This window comes from Erpetoichthys calabaricus, chromosome 6, assembly GCF_900747795.2.
Source record: "Erpetoichthys calabaricus chromosome 6, fErpCal1.3, whole genome shotgun sequence".
In the NCBI taxonomy this organism is placed as follows: Eukaryota; Metazoa; Chordata; class Cladistia; order Polypteriformes; family Polypteridae; genus Erpetoichthys; species Erpetoichthys calabaricus.
The window spans coordinates 110,997,846-111,022,258 of record NC_041399.2 but is presented as its reverse complement, the minus strand read 5'-3'; the positions used below and the strand labels follow the sequence as shown (position 1 = coordinate 111,022,258).

At 39.6% G+C, this 24,413-nt stretch overlaps 1 protein-coding gene across 2 annotated transcripts in view; it reads right to left on the bottom strand.

Moving 5' to 3' along the window:
- Positions 1-3,104: 3,104 nt before the first annotated feature.
- Positions 3,105-24,413, bottom strand: part of kdsr (3-ketodihydrosphingosine reductase) — a 106,397-nt gene continuing 85,088 nt past the window's right edge. For both annotated transcript variants that reach the window (XM_051928828.1, XM_051928827.1), the window contains exons 7-10: positions 17,132-17,215; positions 16,691-16,774; positions 7,821-7,922; positions 3,105-5,024 (exon numbers count right to left, since the gene is read on the bottom strand). In XM_051928828.1, the coding sequence (XP_051784788.1) occupies positions 4,905-5,024; positions 7,821-7,922; positions 16,691-16,774; positions 17,132-17,215 (390 nt within the window). In that variant the 3' untranslated portion in view covers positions 3,105-4,904. The remainder of the gene's footprint in view (positions 5,025-7,820; positions 7,923-16,690; positions 16,775-17,131; positions 17,216-24,413) is intronic.

Sequence of the window (24,413 nt, the reverse complement as noted above, 5' to 3'; positions counted from 1 at the left end):
TTGTGTATGTACAGATTCCTGCATCTGGATTTTTCTGTGCGTACGCACATTCCCGCTTTTGTGCTTACGCCATCTTATAGTGTGAGTTCTACGCACGGCGTTATACATGAGGCCCCTGGAGTGGACTTTCACTCAGACCTCCTTAGAAAGTTGTGAAATTCTTTCTCACCGCAGAGGAGTTTGCTGCAGCTGCTGTTGGTGTCCATGGCGCCATTTTTTCTTGTTGAATGATAGTTGTAATTAGTTATGGAGAACATGCTTTTACTCACATCACACTCTAAATTTACAGTGCATAGAGGGTAGATCACTGAACACTAACAGTGCTCAAATTGGAGTGTTTTGTGTGTGATATAGTGTGCTGAGGACTACATCGTGCTAAGCATCTTAGCCTCTTGGACGTGCTCCGAATTACCATCTTTAAAATTTGGGTCCAGCAGAGTGAATTTAGCCTGATACACCCACAGTGGGTTTGTTATCACCCTTTACAATGGCACGATGCAAAGACCTCAAGTGGCAATGAACACAAGACTTGGTTATTGCAAATAACTGAGCTGCCTTTCATAAACTAATCATTGCATTTTAGATGAAGAATTAAGATGCTGCTAATATATTGTCACTTGTCTGGAAAGTGCCAAGTCAGTCGGCTGTCAGTAGCATGGTTTAGGTCTTGTTTACTGAAGCTCTAACTCTGGCTCTTGGCTTGGGGTTGATCCCTGCTGATTCAGATCCTTTAAGCTTCCATTCTATTCAGCACATCGAGATAACACACTTGTTGTCTTATAGATTCAGAATCAATTCTCTTGCTGATGCTAAATCAAGATTAAGATGATTATGTAGTGGATACCACCTCAAAATTGCCTGTGGACATCCTTACTGAAAGCACTTAACCTAAGTCTACAGTTGAATCATTATTTCTGAAATTTAGATACTTCAGATATTTCCTGGTCAAGTGTACTCTTCTACAAACATATTCGTGACAACTGCAACACTTTGACAAGCAGTTTTAAAAATAAAGTGGGGCACATACATGTATATTCACTATGATAAGTATCTGTATTTCTTGAAGATCTCATTAGTCAGCTGTTTGTGTTTGAACTATGAATCCAAGTACAACTTTATACTACATACAGTGGTGTGAAAAACTATTTGCCCCCTTCCTGATTTCTTATTCTTTTGCATGTTTGTCACACAAAATGTTTCTGATCATCAAACACATTTAACCATTAGTCAAATATAACACAAGTAAACACAAAATTCAGTTTTTCAATGATGGTTTTTATTATTTAGGGAGAAAAAAAATCCAAACCTACATGGCCCTGTGTGAAAAAGTAATTGCCCCCTTGTTAAAAAATAACCTAACTGTGGTGTATCACACCTGAGTTCAATTTCCGTAGCCACCCCCAGGCCTGATTACTGCCACACCTGTTTCAATCAAGAAATCACTTAAATAGGAGCTGCCTGACACAGAGAAGTAGACCAAAAGCACCTCAAAAGCTAGACATCATGCCAAGATCCAAAGAAATTCAGGAACAAATGAGAAGTAATTGAGATCTATCAGTCTGGTAAAGGTTATAAAGCCATTTCTAAAGCTTTGGGACTCCAGCGAACCACAGTGAGAGCCATTATCCACAAATGGCAAAAACATGGAACAGTGGTGAACCTTCCCAGGAGTGGCCGGCCGACCAAAATTACCCCAAGAGCGCAGAGACGACTCATCCGAGTGGTCACAAAAGACCCCAGGACAACGTCTAAAGAACTGCAGGCCTCACTTGCCTCAATTAAGGTCAGTGTTCACGACTCCACCATAAGAAAGAGACTGGGCAAAAACGGCCTGCATGGCAGATTTCCAAGACGCAAACCACTGTTAAGCAAAAAGAACATTAGGGCTCGTCTCAATTTTGCTAAGAAACATCTCAATGATTGCCAAGACTTTTGGGAAAATACCTTGTGGACTAATGAGACAAAAGTTGAACTTTTTGGAAGGCAAATGTCCCGTTACATCTGGCGTAAAAGGAACACAGCATTTCAGAAAAAGAACATCATACCAACAGTAAAATATGGTGGTGGTAGTGTGATGGTCTGGGGTTGTTTTGCTGCTTCAGGACCTGGAAGGCTTGCTGTGGTAGATGGAACCATGAATTCTACTGTCTACCAAAAAATCCTGAAGGAGAATGTCCGGCCATCTGTTCGCCAACTCAAGCTGAAGCGATCTTGGGTGCTGCAACAGGACAATGACCCAAAACACACCAGCAAATCCACCTCTGAATGGCTGAAGAAAAACAAAATGAAGACTTTGGAGTGGCCTAGTCAAAGTCCTGACCTGAATCCAATTGAGATGCTATGGCATGACCTTAAAAAGGAGGTTCATGCTAGAAAACCCTCAAATAAAGCTGAATTACAACAATTTTGCAAAGATGAGTGGGCCAAAATTCCTCCAGGGCGCTGTCAAAGACTCATTGCAAGTTATCGCAAACGCTTGATTGCAGTTATTGCTGCTAAGGGTGGCCCAACCAGTTATTAGGTTCAGGGGGCAATTACTTTTTCACACAGGGCCATGTAGGTTTGGATTTTTTTTCTCCCTAAATAATAAAAACCACCATTTACAAACTGCATTTTGTGTTTACTTGTGTTATATTTGACTAATGGTTAAATGTGTTTGATGATCAGAAACATTTTGTGTGACAAACATGCAAAAGAATAAGAAATCAGGAAGGGGGCAAATAGTTTTTCACACCACTGTAAGTACTCTGGCCTTCCAAATCTATACTACCTTGGAAGAAGGAACAGATAATTAGTGTATAGGTTAAAACAAGTGGCGCCTCGTCATGTAAAACTATCACAACCAGAACAGAACACACATCAATTTAATAAAATAGAAAATGGATATCTCTTATTGTCTGGTCTCCTTCTCTGCCATAAAGTTACCACGACACAAACTCCAGAGAGGAATTGGTAGAAATCCTAACAGTGAGAACAAAACACTTGGAGGTTTATAATGCAAAGTCAACTTTTTGATAAGACACAAGTTAAAGAAGTTATAGATCTCTAAGATCCAAACATAATCCATCAGACAAATTCACCTATTTTAAAATAAAGGACAACAATCCATTTTAATTACATTTTATTTTTTGTAACAATATATACATTTAAAATTATGGCACAGAAAACATTTTTATAAGAAGTTTAATCCTCAACATCTTCCTCTGATAAAAGGTAAACACTCCCAACTCTCACCCTGAAAACAAACACCAAAAAAAGATAAATATAAAACAAAAGAACAAAAATGTATGGCTTGTGAGTTGTTACGCATAATCAACATTTAAAGAATGCAGGGACCTAAACTTAAAACAGTTTATTACGCATAATTACTTAATTTGCATAGCTTCACCTGTTTTATCAAAATGAACTGCTACATCTCAAATCCACTGTGAATTATGCTAAAAACAAGAGTCTTTTAGTTGGGGGGGGGGAAGCTACTAACAACAAACAAATAAATTAGCTCCACATCCTGCGCTTTGCTCCTGAGCACAACAAATCAGAGTCAAATGAGAACATCATTTTAAAAGAACTGGGATTAATTATCAGCTCTCACTTTCATTCTCTGAACTTTCAAGAAACCACAGATTGGAGAAAAAAAGAAAAAAAGTGACACTTCTTCAATTGATAATAAGCATAAGGCATTGGTTTTAGGTTTACATCTTAAAAAAATTGAAATAATTGCCAAAAAAGTTATCAAAATATTGAAAGTATGAAATAGTATCTCATTAATATTGGCAAAAACAAAATTAGTCCAACATGCATTTCAGGCACACATATTGTCCGAGAGGTTCATTCATCTAGTGGTCCTATTAAGTCATTATGGGGCTCCTGTGATCTTGGAAAAACAAATTAAGTACACATCTCTTAACAAAGCATGACACTTAATGCTATACCATTAAATTAGCTTTAAGATATTGATGCCTTTTTAATAAATTCTCCTATTGAAATTAGTTAGCATTAACCAAAATAATGCAAACTGATGCAATATATTTAAAAGATCCAGATCACCCCAATTTGTGTTTATGAGCTTTAGTGCATAGATAAGCTGAACAGTTAGCGAGCAAAAATAAATATAATTGGCATGCCTTCACATAATTTTTTATACTGCTGTCTTCTGCATGTGACATGCTATTATCTAAATCTGTTAAATCACTTTCAGGACTAGTTACTAGTGTTGACTACACTGACGTATTCATTTATCCTCAAATATTAACTCCAATGATGAGGTTACCTTGAACAGTAAATATTCTGTTTCACTGACCTGTCGAATACTATGAAACATATACACTGTTCACAATTACCTCTATAAAAAGAATAACTTCCAGTGTTGCTGCTTTATTCCCAAAGAATATCTGACAATGATATCATCTGTTAGCCTTTCAACAAGGCAAGGCAACAATGTCCGAGAATAAGTGACTAGTCAGTTCAGAAAACAGCTTAGGCTCATTTCACTCTTAACTAGGCATTTAAGTGGATGCGAATTTATGTATAGCAGACAAATTATTCATTACAGATTGTTTTAAAACATGAAAAATGATCTATCTTACAAACAGAAACAAAACGTGTAGTAAACATACTGTATGCAATGAATATGTCATTATGGTGTACTTCAATTGAAAGGATATAAATAAAAGTCTACTTAATTCAATAAAAAAGATAAGTGTAGAAAATTAGCAATCTGGCATAATTCCGAATGAATGCTCACATGTTGCTTGCATTTTAATTTTCTGTTGTAAACATCACATCATCTTTTAGAAGTTCATGTACTACTGTGAAAAGTAATATTACAAGGTAGTCACTTTCTAAGACTTGTTGGGAGGGGGAAGGGAAGAAAAAGTTATTGACTAAAAAGAATCCACATGTCATTATTCAGACTTTTCTGCTGTTTTCAGTTGTTCTCTCTTCATCATACATCGACGGACAATGCTGTCAAAGCTACCCAAATAAAACAGAGCAATAGTCCGAAACAGGCCCATGGTGACTATCTAAAGGGAAGAGAAGAGAAAATTAGAATTTTCAGAGGATAACCAGAAACAGACAGGCTTCTTGTAATTAAAATGTACCGCTTTAAAACAAAAATCTTGTGGTTCTGGTCCTGATTTTTATTCATTATGTATATCTTAGCAATTCATTTAACGTGTTTGCCCTTTAGTTATACTGTATATATGAACAACAAAACTCTCAGGGTGTAACTGTAAAGAACCTAGGGATGATGTTTACTATAGAAAGATGTTATGCAAAAAGATAATCTGTTGATATATTACAAAACAACAAATTTACGAAACCCCATAATTCTAAATGAATTACAAAATACAAAATACCATACTTCCAGAGTTAAAGGTCATGCGTGCTGGAACTGGTGGCAATGGGCAACAGGCAGAAACTAACTCTGGAATAGGACATCAGTACAGCACAGGGCCCACTCATATACACACACATTCACAGGAGGCCAAATTTAGAGCCAACCTTAAACTTGCACACACATTCTTAGGATGAAGGAGAAAATTAGAGTGTAATTGTTAAATATTTCTATTTTTGAAGCAGTACTGTACTACATTAAGAGCTTTGGGGCACTACAGGCAAAAAGATTAGCTGCTTGAACACACTGGCTGATAATTTTTAAATTCTGTTTCAGAAAGGTATACCATATTTCATGCTGCAGCTTCAATGATCCTCTTAAACACAATTTGAAAATTTCTGGATTAAATCTGACTATGGACCAAGCTTGTATTTATCAAGCATCTCTTGATTACTCCTAGTTATTCCACTAAATGTTGAATTGGGATTTGTCCTTCTTCAGAGCAGGACATGATAAGCATTTATAAAGAGTCCTACACCAGCTCCCAGATAGGAGTGAAAGTTTGCACTTTAGAATTACCAACATCACAGTTTTACAGTAACCAGAGCCACAAAGTGGTATTCATGATGATAATTTGTAATTTCTTTGGAAATCATGATGACTCTATAGTTTTCTGATACTAACACTACAGCTTCACCATAAAAATAATAATAAAAATAATATTAAAAGAAGAACGAAAACATAAAAAGGTTATGAAATAACACTAATCTGCACATAATTGTTGCCCCTTCACAACTATATCATGAATAAATACTGTAACAAGCACAGAGATGGAAAGACTGAGTACTATGAGGTGCCATACCTCTCTGTGACCCCCTCTTATGCTCTGTGAGGTTCTATTTATCCAAAAGCACCGAGAGTTTCCGCCTGCCTTCTTGAACCTTGCCAGGCTACTTAAACTGTAATGTGAATATTTCAGGGGTTCCTGCCAAGTTTATATTCAGGGTAATATGCTGGCTATACAATTAGCGGTGTAAAAAAAAATAATCAATACACTTGAGTATTGCAATATTATGTTTTTTGATAGTGCATTGATTCTCAAAAACATAGTATCGATTTTTAATTACAAGTTTACATTCAAAGATTCAAGGCATACAGCTCATTTTGCATTTAAACCACCGGTCGCAAGATAGCACCTAACGTAACAAAATAAACTGAGACAGGAAATAGCGTAAGGGTTGATGTATGTAGTGCATTAGGCACACAAATCTGGCAGACAACATGGATCGTGCAGTGACAAACCGAGCTGACTAGTAACACGACAACCGATGGCTGAATCCAGACGAATTAGACCGGCTCCCGCGGCATACAGAGCGGAAGTGTGGGCTCATTTTGGCTTTCACAATAAAGAAGGCACTAAGGAGATTGACAAGAGCTATGCCGTCTGCATTGTGCGATGCCAAAATCAAATACTCGGGGAACACAATGAATCTGAGAACACATTTAGCAAGACACCGTTCTGATGTACAGATAAAGGAGCAGTAAACGGCAAGTGTTAAAAAAAGCGGGTCCCTCCTAACTCACTATGGAACAAGTTCAAACACTGAAGTTAGCACAGACCTCAACTCATGCAAACAAAATAACTTGCTCAATACTCAATTTCATTTGCAAAGATATGCTCCCTTTGAGTGCTGTAGAGAATGAAGGCTTCCGAAATATGGTGAATACAATGGAGCCTCGTTACACCATGCCATTCCAACAACACATCACGGACATCACTGTGCCCAAGTTGTACGAGGAGGTAAAAATGAAGGTACTGGAATCTCTCAGCTCCACTACAGGAGACATTGTTACCACAGAGAAGTGTTCTGAAAGCTGGGCATGTTCACCAGATCGCCTTCCTCCACAAAAACCATTAATAAATAAGCACTGGCATACAGTATATACAAACTGTAATAACATGTGCAATCCAAGTTTAAGATCTGAGAATGTTCACTATCAATATATACGTTTTTTCTTACATTTGTTTAATATTTTCTTTGGGAATCCTGCAAGCACTTTTAATTTTCACTCATATAAGGCAGATGTAGTTACTTTTTTTTCAGATTGCAGAAAATACAATGTTATGATATTGGATGTTACAGGGACAGTGCATTTTCTTTTATTAACCACTTAGCCAAATTAAATAATGGCCTATATACTATAATAGAATATGAACCTTTAAAGCAGAATATATATATTTTCTGAATATATATGTAACACTGTTTTGATTTTTTTTTTTAATTTTCTTAATTTGTTTACCTAAAGAATCCTGCAAGCACTTTGATTTTTTTACTGATATACTGTAAACAAAAGTTAATTCCTTTTGTCAGATTATAGTCATTTAAACATTTAATGTGAACAGAGCACACTCTTATTATTCCACTGAATTAATACAAACCCACATTACAGAGATTTTTGACAATGTCAATGAATGCATTACCTGTTGAAGCCCCTCTGTGATGGATGTAACAGGAGACATGCCACAGGTTAGTGAAGACAGCATATAACCATCTGGGCCCACTGAACTATTGAAATTTCCCTGCTGTTGAGGTAAAATAAGCCCACAATTACTTATATGTTCAAAAAGTTAGTTTGCCATTTAAAGTAGCTATTACTAGATAGCCACACAAAAATTTTAAGAATTATTTACTGATTTAAACTTCAATTTTCCACTTTAAAGCCTTGGAAAAAACTACATCATTCTTGTAAATCATGATCTCTGAAAGTCCTTTATATCCAATTACTAGCTTAAAAAGCCTTAATCGTGTGGTTAATGGTAACAGATTTAATTGTAGTAACATATACTGTTATTATGCTTAAGATTTAAGTACCCACAGTGCTCCCTCCTCATGATCTGTTAGTCATCACATTTCCACATCCAAAAATAGTTGTTGAGATTAGAAATATGAAAAATAATGTTTTAGAAATATAAAAGAAAATAATGTTTCTTAATATTCAGAAATCAGAATTCTAAAGAAATCCTATGTATTTGAGAAACAACTACTGAAAGTTTGGTATTCTTCTATTACTACCCTGCAGTTAATTCAAAATATGGCAGAAAGAATCATAACTTTATGCCATAAAACCATAGTTCACCCAAAGTATATAGGAGAACTAGGCAACTGCAGAGGACTCGACAACTCCATGGGAATTCCTCCAACGAATTGCAAAGCTTTTAATTTGCATAAAATACATGCTGTTTGCACATACTGTTTGAAATATTACACAACCATGTCACCAGTGTCTTAGGCCAGCTGTTGTAAATCAAGCAAAAATTCTCAAAACAAGAATGAGAATCTGAAGATTAATTTTAACAAAATTTGGTTAGATGGATCTTTTTGGTAAATTTCTGGTCCTTGCACCTGTTATAATGGCCTGTTGCATTAATATTCTAAACATGCTACATACAGCCCATGATGACCCTTAATTTTCACAAAGAAACCCATTATCATAAATTTCATGTAGAAATAGATTTTATCTGTATGTAAGTTACCTGGTTTACACCTGTCATTAAAATGCTTCTCAACACGTGTTTTTCTGCAAAGCACAGTACAAGTTCATAGTTTTAGTTTTGTTTTTGTGATGTTTCCTTTTCAGAAAGTTTGTTTCTTTATCTTATATTCCATCTGAATGTTGACATTGATGCAGATTGTTGAAACATAGATATATTTTTCTTTCAGTGTGTTTCTTTATTTTGCAAAAAAATGAATAGCCTTTATGAAGGACTGTTTATGTACCCATTACAAATACTAAAAAACTTAACCACCCAAAAAATGAAACAAAGATACACAAGCACACACTTTGACTTTGGCGCTTCTTTAATTGCATATTTATATTATGTATATTATTCCCATTTTATGTTACTATAAAGATTATTATTCTATACTAGCATTAACATGAGTAATTTGTGAAATTACAAAAAAAAGTAATATATATATATATATATATATATATATATATATATATATATATATATATATATATATATATATATATATATATATATATATATATGCTCAAAAAAATTAAAGGAACACTTTGAAAACACATCATCTCAATGGGAAACAAAAATCATGCTGGATATCTATACTGATATGGATTGGGTAATGTGTTAAGAACGAAAGGATGCCACATTGTTTGATGGAAATTAAAATTATCAACCTACAGACGGTTGAATTCAAAGACACCCCGAAAATCAAAGTGAAAAAATCATGCAGCAGGCTAGTCCATTTTGCCAAAATTTCATTGCAGCAACTCAAAATCGTACTCAGTAGTTTGTATGTCCCCCACTTGCTTGTATGCATACCTGACAACGTCGGGACATGCTGCTAATGAGACGATGGATAGTGTCCTGGGGGATCTCCTCCCAGATCTGGATCAGGGCATCACTGAGCTCCTGGACAGTCTGAAGTGCAATCTGGTGGCATCAGATGGACGAAACATAATGTCCCAGAGATGTTCTTTTGGATTTAGGTCAGGCAAGTGTGGGGGCCAGTCAATGGTATCAATTCCTTCATCCTTCAGGAACTGCCTGCATACTCTCGCCACATTAGCCCAGGCATTGTTGTGCACCAGGAGGAACCCGGGACCCACTGCACCAGCATAGGAACTGACAATGGGTCCAAGGATTTCATCCCGATACCTAATGGCAGTCAACATGCCATTTTCTATCCTGTAGAGGTCTGTGCATCCCTCCTTGGATATGCCTCCCCAGACCATCACTGACCCACCACCAAACCGGTCATGCTGAATGATGTTACAGGCAGCATAACATTCTCCACGGCTTGTCCAGACCCTCTCACACGTTTGTTACATGTGCTCAGGGTGGACCTGCTCTCATCTGTGAAAAGCACAGAGTGCCAGTGGTGGACCTGCCAATTCTGGTCTTCTGTGGCAAATCCCAATTGAGCTCCACGTTGCTGGGCAGTGAGCACAGGGCCCACTAGAGGACGTCAGGCCCTCAGGCCACCCTCATGAAGTCTGTTTCTGATTGTTTGGTCAGAGACATTCACACCAGTGGCCTGCTGGAAGTCATTTTGTAGGGCTCTGGCAGTGCTCATCCTGTTCCTCCTTGCCCAAAGGAGCAGATACCAGTCCTGCTGATGGATTAAGGACCTTCTATGGCCATGTCCAGCTCTCCTAGAGTAACTGCCTGTCTCCTGGAATCTCCTCCATGCCCATGAAACTGTGCTGGGAGACACAGCAAACCTTTTGGCAATGGCATGTATTGATGTGCCATCCTGGAGAAGTTGGACTGCCTGTACAAACTCTGTAGGATTCATGTACCAGTAGTACATGCCTCATGCTACCAGTAGTGACACTGACCACAGCCAAATGTAAAACTAGTGAAAAAACAGTCAGAAAAGATGAGGAGGGAAAAATGTCAGTGGCCTCCACCTGTTAAACCATTCCTGTTTTGAGGGTCATTGTTGCCCCTCTAGTGCACCTGTTGTTAATTTAATTAACACCAAAGCAGCTTAAACTGATTAACAAGCCCCTCTGCTACTTAACTGACCAGATCAACATCCCAGAAATTTCACTGACTTGATGCTATACTCTGATTAAAAAGTGTTCCTTTAATGTTTTTGAGTAGTATATAGTGCAGAGTTGGGGGGTGCCAGGGTCACTATTTATATAATATATATATATAGTGGTGGGGGGGGGGGAGAAATTTCTTTGTATTTTGGGACTGTGTTATGCCTGTGGGGTTCACGGGGAAGACGTGCCCCACAGGTGAAGAAGCAATTAAAAGTTCTTTTGTTTATTTTACGCATGCCTCCCTTGTCAGCCTGTGTCGGGTTGGCGCAAACCAAGTGCCAATATCACACTGGCGTAGTCGGCAGGATTCCAGTCCGTCTTTTGGGGCTGGGACCTGTACATTTATTTGTGTGATGATCCAGCACAGCAGCGCGAGGCACGCGCATTGCGCAGGAGTGCGTGGCATGCACCCCAAGACAGCGTACTGAAGCGAGCACCGTGGCAGGAAGGCCGCGACACTATAGGGCTCCATTACCCCGTCAGAGCCGGTATGGGGAGGAAGAAAGCCGGGCAGACTCCAAGGTTGGCGCACCCCGAAGAGAGACCACATGGACAAGAGGTCATCCGGAAGACAAGATCCATGCAGGGGCTGGTGGCCCGGGTCTGTGTTGGTGGCCTGGGGGTGCAGGTTCACGGCACGACAAGCTCAAGGGCAAGCGAGGTAGGTCCAGTCCCCGTTTTCTCCGCAGGACAGCAGGTGGAGGAGGAATGCCCGGATGATCTCCCCAACGCGGCTTTCCCTGTTGTGAAGGGGGCAGTGAAGGAGCAAAGCCGCTTCCTTGTGGCAGGTAAGGGGGTGGAGGATGGGTGTCGTCTTCCCATAGGTAAAGTACAAGCGGGAGCTACGAACCTCCGCCCCAAACCCAATGAAAGTCCAAGGGCGCCGGTGGAGATGGAGCAGGAGCTGCAGGACTCACGGTTGGCAAGGTGGAACGAAGTAAATCCGAGTCCACTGCCAGCTGATAGAACTAACCTGTCTTTGGCTGTACGGGAGCTGGAGGAGCTTCTCCAACCCATGCAGTCTGTATTACAGGCTCTGGGAACTGCTCCAGGATATGCTCGAGTGGCTGGAGAGGAAGGTCGGCGCGCCCCTAAGGGCTATAAAACAATGGCTGCGGAGGCATGACGCTGGATTCTCCGGCCGTACTGATACGGCGGTACGGTACTCTAGAGTATATGGGAGGGGCGACCGAAAGTATTGATTGGTTCCGCGTGCCGTGTGGCCACATCTCCGACAAGAGACGCGGCCGCGATGACTGACAACGTGGCAGAGGAGTGTGCAGGGAGGCAGCTGCTTGATATCAGCTGCCAAATAGCCCTGCCCCGACTGCCGGCACTGGTCTCGTGGGCATCCAAAGGAGTGCAGACGGCACGGGGTCCAGTTTCTTCTTACCATAAGGGGACCCAAACCGTCAGTGCACCCCAGAACAAGAGGAGACCCCGGAAAAAGAAGGGGCCTCCACACAGAGTGCAGCGTAAGCTCGTCTGCTCGCAGACAGTGGAGAGCTGCGCTGTGGAGGGGCGAAACCACCAGCAACCCTTAGCTGGGCAGACGTCCTGTTTCTGGTCCTGCAGGGATCGCACCAAAGGGGAGCAGAGTTACTTTGAGTGCAACCGCTGTGGCCACGGCTGGAGGTGTTGTCCATGGAGAACGCGGGCGTCGGGGTAGCACCTCCAGCTCTTGTGCTTTTGTTATTGCAGGACAGAGCCGTGGACAGGAGGACGCTGAATCCCCATCCTGGAAGAGACCAGCCCTTTCGTGGAACACCAGAGCTCATCTTGGTTGGGCTCCGTGGCCTCCGCCAGGGGGAGCTGCATAGAGTTGCACAGCTTAACAAGCCCCTCTGGGCAGGAGCGCAGCCAGAAGTAGGTCAACGAGCACCTGCAGCACTTCCGGGTGGGCTATAAGAGGAGTCTGCAGCCACTACTCAGGGTACCAGAGTTGGAAGGAGGAGAATGAAGCTGCCCTGGGAGGAGTGGAAAGAAGAGTGTGATTTGGGGTGATATTTCTTTGTATTTTGGGACTGTATTGTGCCTGTGGGGTTCACGAGGAAGACGTGCCCCACAGGTGAAGAAGAATTTAAAAGTTCTTTTATTTTACCCGTGCCTCCGTTGTCAGTCTGTGTTGGGTCGGAGCCAACCAAGGGCCAGTATCACTATATATATATACAGTACTGTGCAAAAGTTTTAGGCAGGTGTGAAAAAATACTGTAAACAAAGAATGCTTTCATAAATATAAATGATTGTTTGTTATCAATTTACAAAATGCAAAGTGAGCGAACAAAAGAAAAAATCTAAATCAAATCAATATTTGGTGTTACTACCTTTTGCCTTCAAACCAGCATCAATTCTTATAGGTACACTTGCACAAAGTCAGGGATTTTGTAGGATTCTAGTCAGGTGTATGATCAACCAATTATACCAGACAGGTGCTAATGATCATCAATGTCACACGTAGGTTGAAACAGTCATTAACTAAAACAGAAACAGCTGTGTAGGAGGCTTAAAACTGGGTGAGGAACAGCCAAACTCTGCTACCAAGGTGAGGTTGTGGAAGACAGGTTCATGTCATGGCAAGATTGAGCACAGCAACAAGACACAAGGTAGTTATACTGCATCAGCAAGGTCTCTCCCAGACAAAAATTTCAAAGCATACTGGGGTTTCAAGATGTGCTGTTCAAGCTCTTTTGAAGAAGCACAAAGAAACGGGCAGCGTTGAGGATCGTAGACGCAGTGGTCGTCCAAGGAAACTTAGTGCAGCAGATGAAAGACACATCAAGCTTATTACCCTTCGAAATCGGAAGATGTCCAGCAGTGCCATCAGCTCAGAACTGGCAGAAACCAGTGGGACCCAGGTACACCCATCTACTGTCTAGAGAAGTCTGGCCAGAAGTGGTCTTCATGGAAGAGTTGCAGCCAAAAAGCCATACCTCCGACGTGGAAACAAGGCCAAGTGACTCAAGTATGCACAAAAACATTGGAACTGGGGTGCAGAAAAATGGCAGCTGGTGCTCTGGACTGATGGTCAAAATTTGAAATATTTGGCTGTAGCAGAAGGCAGTTTGTTCGTCGAAGGGCTGGAGAGCGGTACAATAATGAGTGTCTGCAGGCAACAGTGAAACATGGTGGAGGTTCCTTGAATGTTTGGGGCTGCATTTCTGCAAATGGAGTTGGAGATTTGGTCAGGATTAATGGTGTTCTCAATGCTGAGAAATACAGGCAGATACTTATCCATGATGCAATACCATCAGGGAGGCGTATGATTGGCCCCAAATTTATTCTGCAGCAGGACAACGACCCCAAACATACAGCCAAAGTCATTAAGTCATTTATCTTCAGCATAAAGAAGAACAAGAAGTCCTGGAAGTGATGGTATGCACCCCCCACAGAGCCCTGATCTCATCATCGAGTGTGTCTGGGATTACACGAAGAGACAGAAGGATGTGAGGAAGCCTACATCCACAAAAGATCTGTGGTTAGTTCTCCAAGATGTTTGGAACAACCTACCAGCCCAGTTCCTTCAAAAACTGTGTGCAAGTGTACCTAGAAGAATTGATGCTGTTTTGAAGGCAAAGGGTGGTCACACCAAATATTGATTTGATTTAGATTTCTCTTTTGTTCATTCACTGCATTTTGTTGATTGATGAAAATGAATGATTAACACTTCCATTTTTGAAAGCATTCTTTGTTTACAACATTCTTTCACACCTGCCTAAAACGTTTGCACAGTACTGTATGTGTGTGTGTATATATATATATATATATATATATATATATATATATATAGTAATCATTTTTATTTATATTGCACTTTATATTTTAGCAATCTTAAAGTGCTACAGAGTAAAGATAAAATAATAAAACAAGAAATCTATTTATACTTTAACAAAATATCTTTCTAAAAAGATGAGTTTTTAGATTCCGTTTGGGGCTCTCAGGTAGTCAGGGAGGGTGGTCCACAGTCTTGGTGCCACAGATGAAAAAGCCCTATCACCCATACTGCGAAGCTTGGTTCTAGGGACTTGGAGAGTGTTAGTGTAAACAGAGCGGAGGGTGATTGAGGAGGTATGAGGAGTAAGGAGTTCCTGTAAGTAAAGGGGGGCATGTCCATAAATGCACTGATGGGTGAGGAGAACGACCTTGTACTCTATTCTGAGTGGGACAGGGAGCCAGTGAAGGGTTTTCAGGATTGGGGTGATATGGTCATGCTTTCGCACCCTCATCAGGATCCTGGCAGCGCTATTCTGAATATACTGAAGTCTCTGAATACTCTTGCCAGGAAGGAGCGCATTACATTAATCCAGCCTGGAGGAGACAAAGGCATGGATGAGCTTCTCTGCATCTGCCAGGGACAGAGTTGGGCGGAGTTTAGCAATGTTCTTGAGGTGGTAGAAAGAAGACTTACAGAGGTGTTTGATGTGGGTGTCAAAGGTGAGTTGAGGGTCCATTTTAACACCCAAATTGGTGACAGATGTGGAAAGGGGGATGTTTTGGCCAGCGAAAGTGATACTGGTGATGGTAGAAGGGCGGAGATGGTGTGATGTGCCAACTAAGATGGCTTCTGTTTTGGATCTGTTTAGCTGAAGAAAATTCAGCCTCATCCACGCCTCTATCTCCTCCAGGCAGGTAGTCAATGTAGATATTGGCAGAGGAGCAGTAGAGGAGGTGGGGGTAGTCCTGAGGTAAAGCTGAGTGTCATCAGCATAGCAATAGAAAGATAGACCATGTCTGCTAATGACATGTCCAAGAGGGAGCATGTAGATGGTGAAGAGGATGGGGCCAAGCACAGAGCCCTGTGGGACACCACAGGTAACGTTGTGGGTATGAGATTTTGCGCTGCCCAGGGCGACATGCTCAGTTCTGCCAGTCAGGTAAGATGTGAACCAATTGCGAATCCAATGGTGTTTTTCAGGCGGTGAAGGAGGATGCTGTGGTCTATTGTGTCAAAAGCAGCTGTCAAGTCAAGGAGGATGAGTAAAGAAGGGGGACCAGTATCTGCTGTTATCAGAAGATCATTGGTGACCCTGACCACGGCTGTTTCGGTGCTATGGCCAGGGCGGAAACCAGACTGAAACTTTTCAAACAGATTATTCAATTTGAGGTGATCATAAAGTTGTGCTGCAACTGTTTTTTCCAGAACTTTAGAGAGAAATGGAAGACTGGAGTAGGGTCTATAATTGGAGAGAACTTCAGGATCCAGGGTGGGTTTTTTCAGTAGAGGTCTGATGACAGCAGTTTTTAGTGAAGAAGGAATATGGCCAGCCAGGAGGGACTGGTTTATTATATATATATATATATATATTTTTTTTTTTAAGTGGCAGGGGTTGTTTGTTGATATATTCCATCCCACCTTACTTTAATGCCTATTAAAAGGCAAGAAGAAGAATTAAAAGGTTCATCTAATTACCTATTTCTTTTTATTGTACATTTACTGTGTACAGTATGCATATGTGATATAAAACCATGTAGAAAATGGGCTACCTTTGTTTTAGGATTTTATAAGATGATGAGTCATTTAAAGAACTACAGTAATAGTTCACAAACCGCACTATATTTACACTTATTTTAGTTTTATTTTCATTACATAAACTCCCAAATAGGAATATATTGGTCAGCACTTAGAACAACTAACAGATGAATAAATAGGAATATACAGGATTAATGTTTTCATAATTATACTTGAACTTTGTGGAGATGTATCTTTGCTTGACAATTTTAGTGCACTTTTGACAATGAATATAGGGTTAAAAAAATAAATTCATGACACCTTACCACAGCATCTTTCACAACTACTTTAGCAACTTGTTCTGGCTGGCAAACTCCAGATGTCTCTGAAATCAGTTTAGTTTCCAGTGGCTGAAAATCAGATATAATATGAAAGGAATTCAACAATTTGAATAAAGGGAAGTTCTCACATAATGAGACTTATGCCTCAATGTCAATTGATCTTTAAAATCCTCACCAAAAATAAGTAGCACATTTATATTAACAGAGGTCTATCTGACCAGAATTATAGAGACATAACACTCCAGGCATTTATTGACAAAGTATCATACAAACACAAGTGGTTTTGCTTGTTGTAATAAAGTTAATTTACAGTATGGACTTGATAAGCAAAGAAAACCTTATCTGAATTGTTACAAATAAGTCATCATTATTTTTAAACTGAAAAGTTACTTCAAATATCAGTAAGAAGTTTTAAACAAAAATTACCTTTGTTTTATTCTCCTCTGCAAATCCAGGTGTGTCTGTATCAGGTGGGTAAGCTACAGTAATGTAGATGTTGTAAGGCTTCATCTGAGTAACAAAATAAATAAATAAATAATTCTGGAAAGCCTCAAATTTTATTTGGATAAATATATAACTCTTTGTTTGCAAAAAGTACCAGCAAACATAATTTTAATTAAAGCACAAACACATTTCTTCCTGAAAGCTTCAATATTTCTCCAGATCACCGCAGTATAAAACTGAAAATACAATTTTAGGGAAAGCACATAGACATTTTAATATACTTACTGAATTACCCCGTACTGAGACTGAACTTAAGTTTAGCACGTAAGGGATAAGAAAATGACCCATACCTATCAAAAATGAACTTATCCAGTATCTAATATCTGCTTCCCAGCTACTGCACATTAAGCTCATACTATATGACTTCTGTCTTGAAAAGGAATCCTCTGGTAACACTTGGTTAATTGAAATATGGTGGCATGATACTGTGACAAATCCATCATCAACTATTAAATCCCCATTGCCTGAAGGTGACATTTTTGACTCACGCAGGACTCCTTACATAGACAGTATCCAATGTTTGCACACAGCTAGGTAAAGTAATGGATGTCTGGACCTTTAAAAACATACCAGAGAACAGGGCTATTGATAATACAGGAAAGAAAGAGTGCACTATCCCCAAGAGGATCCAGAACTTTACAGGAAAGCTAGTGAAGCTGGTAATCAATCATAAATTAAGAAAAAATACAGGATGTGAAATAAACAGTCATTTCCATATTTTTTGCAAATCATTTGTAAAGATGGGATGGGAGACTGGACAAAGACTATATATAGAACAACTGTTTTTCAAGAAAAGAATATGATGTGTGAGGAAAGTATAATGCTACGGAAGCTCTGAACCACACAGTGAAAAAAAATTATGGGATAACCCTTATCTCGTACATACGTTTTAAAAGATGAGCCAAATTGATTTAACAATTTAGAGTGTGACTTCAATATTACAATCAGTCTAGTGCCGTTTATATGAAGAGAGAGATGTATGCCAAATTTACCACTCAATTTGACTATTCTACCAGCGGTGGTTTAGGCAAAATTCAACTGCATTTAACAAAAAATATATCTCTCTTTGTCAAAAAACTTACATATCACAGTCAACTGAAAAAATCTGTCTTCTTCGCATCAGCGATAACAGGGCAAGTTAGTCAATTAATTTCCCTTCGTTTGGACTAAGGAAGTATTACCTGCCATTTAACTTAGGGATCCATCTTGTCAAAAACGTAACATTAAAAATCTGCCACAACACGATTTAGATCTCTGCTGAGCCTTTAAAGATCGCAGTTCATTTTGCACAGTGCAACAGATGACCCAGTGTGCCAGGTTTGCCAGTGGATTTGACTAGGATATTCAAGTTTGGCATTTTAACAAGGGTATATTTTTTGTCTGAAAACAGCGGGAGTAAAGTGGCCCAAATTGGATTTAACTCTTTAGACGCACGTTAAATCCCACAGTTCACTGGTGCAGATAAGCGATTGAGTATGCCAGGTTTACCAGTGCATTAAAATAGTGAACCCACATTGTACTGCATAAACTTCACATGTGCTCAATACGTGAAATATGAATTCATTTCGTAACTTGTGTGAGTAAGAAGCTGCGAGCTAGTAAGTAGATGGCTAACTAATGTCATTTCCTTTTATTATAAAGTAGTGCAGTGGTTAGCGGTGCTGCTTTGCGTATTTAACAATCTGGACTTGAATGCATAGCCTGCTTTTATAAACTTGCCAATATCCATTTCTGTGGACTGTAACTGTGTGAGGAAAATATCAGACTGTTCAGTAATATGTCCTGTTTCCAGAAAATGATGTACAGTAGCACGCGATGGCATTTGGTGCTCATCTGAATGTATGAGGAGCACACGCAGTATTGGCCGGTGCGACCTTAAAGCACTTAGTGCACAGGCTATGGTAAGTGGTGGGCACGAGATATATACATGGTGGGCATGAGATAGTAAGTTGTACGCACTAAATTGTTTCCCAGGAAGAAAAAAACACCATATCTCCTCAGGTGCTCCGTACGAGTGAGCAGACGAATATCTGTAAACATAAAGCACGTACACAAACCCTTACCCCCCCATAAGCCTAATCTTAACCATAGTGTAACGGGGTATGCGATGGGCATTTCGTGACTGATGTTCTGGACAGTACCTGACATACGTCACAGGTATTGCAAGCTGCAGTTAAACCCATCTCCTACCATCCCACATTCTTTTAATAAATAAAAGCTCAGCCGTCTGCTTTTTTATATCACCGCGCTACAAGAGCTGGAAGTGACGTTAAACTAAAGTGCCAAAGCCTTGGTAAAGGCATAATTAGGTAGCCCCGAAGCGCACTTTTGTAATATTTTTATCTAACATTATCTCGTATGTACGTGAAAACATCTCGTACAGACGTGAAAGTATCCCGTACGTACGCGAAAACATCTCGTACGTACAGGAAAGTATCCCGTACATACGAGATAAGGGGTATCCCATAATTTTTTTTCACTGTGCGGTTCAGAGCTTCCATATAATGCTCATGTTTTTGGAAGTGGAAAAGTAGGAAACCTATCCCAATTAGGCAAAGAGGCCTAAACTCTGTATTCTGGTAAACCAAATAATGCCATTTCTTGTTTTTAGAATAAACAATAGCTTTTGAAAAATACTTCAAAGTATTCTTTTTCATTTACAGTCTTGGATAGTATCTGATGAAGGGGTCCTTAACTCCTTTCCTTATCACTTTAAAAATAACAACAATGAATTTTAAAGCTGTCTTGTCAAAAAAATAATTTGCAACTACTGCAATACCATAATACTGTATGATGCAATTTATTTGCCAAAAGAAATGATACATGTGCAACTGGTACTATTACAGCTTGCAACAGACACAATCCACACATAGACTTACTTGGCAAATTTATTTGTTTAAAATTATATTTGGTAGACACGCTTAAAAAAAGACTTAAGTGGTAAGCTACTCTGGTAAAACACTGCATGCATGAGAAAAACACATTACTGTTTGTCTAGCTTTTATGAAAGTCACAAACTGAAACTAGTATTGTGTAAAGTAACCACCCTTGTTTAGTTATCTATACTAATTAATAAAAGGCAAAGCCCTCACTGACTCACTGACTGACTGACTCACTCATCACTAATTGTCCAACTTCCCGTGTAGGTGGAAGGCTAAAATTTGGCAGGCTGATTCCTTACAGCTTACTTACAAAAGTTAGGCAGGTTTCATTTCGAAATTCAACGCGTAATGGTCATAACTGGAACCTCATTTTTGACAATATACTGTAATGGACGGCAGCTTGATGGCCGTGGGAGGCGGAGTTGAGTGTCACGTCATCACGCCTCCCACGTAATCACGTGAAAAGACTGTGAAGTGAGTAAGGAGAAATGAAGGAAGAGCCGCAAACAGCGAAGAACAAAAAATTAATTAAACAATTGAGAAGGGAGCGGGTGAAGCATACAAGCATCTTCATAAGGGAAACAAAGCACGGTGTAAAACGTAAGTTTAAATTAAGTTTATAGAAACGCTCCCGCTGCGGATTGCAATAACATATTCGCGAGATAAAAGTTTAATGAGAAGACACGAGGTATAAACGAACCACACGCGAACCACACGCCGTAGCGCAACGTTAGGGGCAACAGTTTCAACCATTCTATGATCTGCATCTCGCAACTGAAAGACGGCACATGGCGGATGTTAGCCGACTTGCTGACCGCAACGTTAGGGGCTTCAACTCTGGCGCTGACGATAGAGATTCGATTCCCGAGAGGGGATGAAGTGAGTGTGTATGCCTGATGAGCCCAGAATTAGGGAGAAACACGTGTCGCATACTCTTTGCATTATTTGAAAGTAAACTATTAAAACCATTCTATGATCAGCTTCTGGGAACAGAAAGAGGGCACGTGGCGGATGTAAGGCGACTTCCTGACCAACCACAAGCATTACCTGGCAGGTAACCACCCATATACAGTCAGATTGTGATTCAGAAAACGAATGCCATGAATGTAATTACCACGATCTACATACTGTCAAATAAACGAAACACACGCCGTAGCGCGACAGCTGTGAAAATCGAGGTTCAGAAAAAAACAGATCCTTAACAAATTGTTATTGGTATACTGTATTTTCGATCCGTTTAAAAAGGTTTTCTTTTCTTAAAAAATTAAAAGCAGTACTTCGCCGCAACGAAGCGCGAGAATTTGGCTATATATATCTGCTTCTCACACTTAAAAGAGGGCACGTGGCAGATTTTAGACGACTTCATGACCAAACATAACTGTTACCTGCCACGTAGGGTTACCATTTTTAATACAAAAAAATAAGGGACGCATACTGCAGCGGGTGCCACATCCCAGTGCCAACACTTTGCAGACTGTACTTAAAAGACCCGCCCTCCTCAGTGGACAGTTAAAAAGACCAATCAAACTAACGATGACGTCAAGTATTACCCAATCAAAACTACGAAAGGAGGCATCGTCATAAAATGCGTGTGGGATGATTTGCATGAGACGCTGCTTTAAAAAAAATGATTAAAAAAATACGGGATAAATCCCGTCCCGTATTGATTCAAAACGGGACGCGCAATTTCATTCTCAAATACGGGACGATTCCGTATTTTAAAGGACGGGTGGCAACCCTACAGTGCCAGGTAACCACCCATACAATCAGATTGTGATTCAGACTAGGAATGCAATGAATGTAATTACCCCGATCTACATACAAGGCGAAAGTCTTGCAACATTCAAAGATGATGGTTTGGGATAAGTACACCATACAACATAAAAGAGCTTATGAAGCCTTGAACCAAAAAAAGCAAGATCTCAGAGATCGCAAAAAAAAAAAATAGGAGGTAATGTCGTTTTATTCGCTGTAGATTTTAGTCAAACATTACCAGTTATTTCACGAGGGAGACCAGCAGATGAACTCAACGCGTGATTAAAATCCATGCTTCTCCCACGCTCGGTTATATGTTGCGTGTTCTCGGGTAGGTGCACCAAAAAATGTATACATTTAAGCATGTAATGGGCAAACAAAAAATGAGGTATACCCGAAGGCACTGCAGTAGTACTTAATGTTACTTTACTTCTTAAATGTTAATGTTTTACTGTTTAATAATTTATACACTTCTTATATGTTGTTCAAATTCTTTTATCAAAATACCAGTGACAGCGCAATGCACGATAACATGGAGTGAATACACCATACGCATCCGCCCACGGCCGCCCTGGTGTGCGCAGATAGGAGTTGATTCTACAATAAAATAAAATAAAGATAAAAACCCAGGATTGTTTCCTGCCTTGTGCCCTGCGTTGGCTGGGATTGGCTCCAGCAGACCCCTGTGACCCTGTGTTTGGATTCAGCGGGTTGGAAAATAGATGGATGGATGGATGGATTTTACTGTTTAATAATTTATATTTATATGAAATGTGCTTCTTATATATTATATATATATATATATATATATATACACATGTACATATATATATATATATATATGTACATATATATATATATATATACACATGTACATATATATATATATATACATATATATATACATATTATATATATATATATATGTACATATATATATCAACATATATATACACATACATATATACATATACACATACATACATAGTGCGTTGTAACACGGGCTGTGATTGTTACATGGGAGGGAGACGACAAATCACAGCTTCCCGCTTTCTAATCGGGCCTGTGATTGGTGCTTTGACTGATGCCTAGATCCCACAGTATCTCCCCTTAGGAGAGGCGTTAGGCGAGTGTAATTGAATAGCGGTACTGCAAGTTTAGCTTTACACCTGTTTTTAAGGCTTATTGACTGAAAGGGGCTTTCATGAAAAAAGTTAGGGCTTTGCTACAGGATACACCCTCCACAAGTTAAGGAAGTAAAAATATAAGGTATATATTTCTGTTTTATTTAAACCTTTTAAGTTTGTATGCGGGCGGCATGGTGGCGCAGTGAAAGGTGCCAGTTAGGAGACCCGGGTTCGCTTCCCTGCGTGGAGTTTGAATGTTCTCCCCGTGTCTGTCTGAGTTTCCTCCGGGTACTCCGGTTTCCTCCCACAGTCCAAAGACATGCAGGTTAGGTGCATTGGCGATTCTAAATTGTCCCTGGTGTGTGCGCCCTGCGGTGGGCTGGCACCTTGCCCGGGTTTGTTTCCTGCCTTGTGCCCTGTGTTGGCAGGGATTGGCTCCTGTATTTAGGATATAGCGGGTTGGATAATGGATGGATGGACATTTGTATGCATAGCCCCATTTGCCCGTTTTCATTTTTTTTTTCTTTCTTCAGTAATATTTCAGCAAACCCAGAGCTTGTCAGTTCAAATCCTGGTACTGACACCACTGTGTGACCCTGAGGAAGTCACTTCACCTGCCTGTGCTGCAAAAAACAAAAGTAATGTAACAAATTGTACCTCAGATGTTGCAAGTTGCTGGAATAAAGGCATAAGTCTGTACTCACTAACACTCTTCAAGTCCCAAGAACTAAGCTCAGCAGCATGGGTGACAGGGCGTTTTCATCGGTGGCGCCGAGGCTGTGGAATGCCCTCCCTGATTACCTGAGAGCCCCACAGTCGACTGAGGCCTTTAAGCGAAACCTAAAAACTCATCTTTTTAGAAAGTCATTTTGTTAAAGTATTTTATAGACTCTTCTGTTCTTTTTTTTTTATTTTATTATTCTATTTTTACTCTGTAGCACTTTGGGATTGCTAAAATATAAAGTGCAATATAAATAAAATTTATTATTATTATTATTATTATTATAAGTCAAATAGATAAATATGTATTATACACATAGGAACTATTCATTTATTTTCAGTTAAGTCATCTGCAGCAAACCTTTATAAATGAGGGTTTGTCCTTTTTAGATAGTCCAAACTGTTTGTTCTTCATTGAGGTTTTCTCTTGGAGAGCTTTTTTCATTTCATTGAAAATTAAAGCAGCAGCTGCCAAAATATGTAGCTTTCTTATTAATTTTTCAACATTGTGTAAAATAACTTTATAAAGTAACATAAAAGGTTTAAATACTGGTTATCCTTTTACACTAAAATATTACTAAAGAGATACAAAAAAAGTAAAATGCATATGTTGTTTTTCTTTAAGGAGATTAAAAATTACTGAAGAAAAAAAAAAACTAAAACAGCCAAATGTGGCTATGCATACGAACTTAAAAGGTTTAAATAAAACAGAAATATATA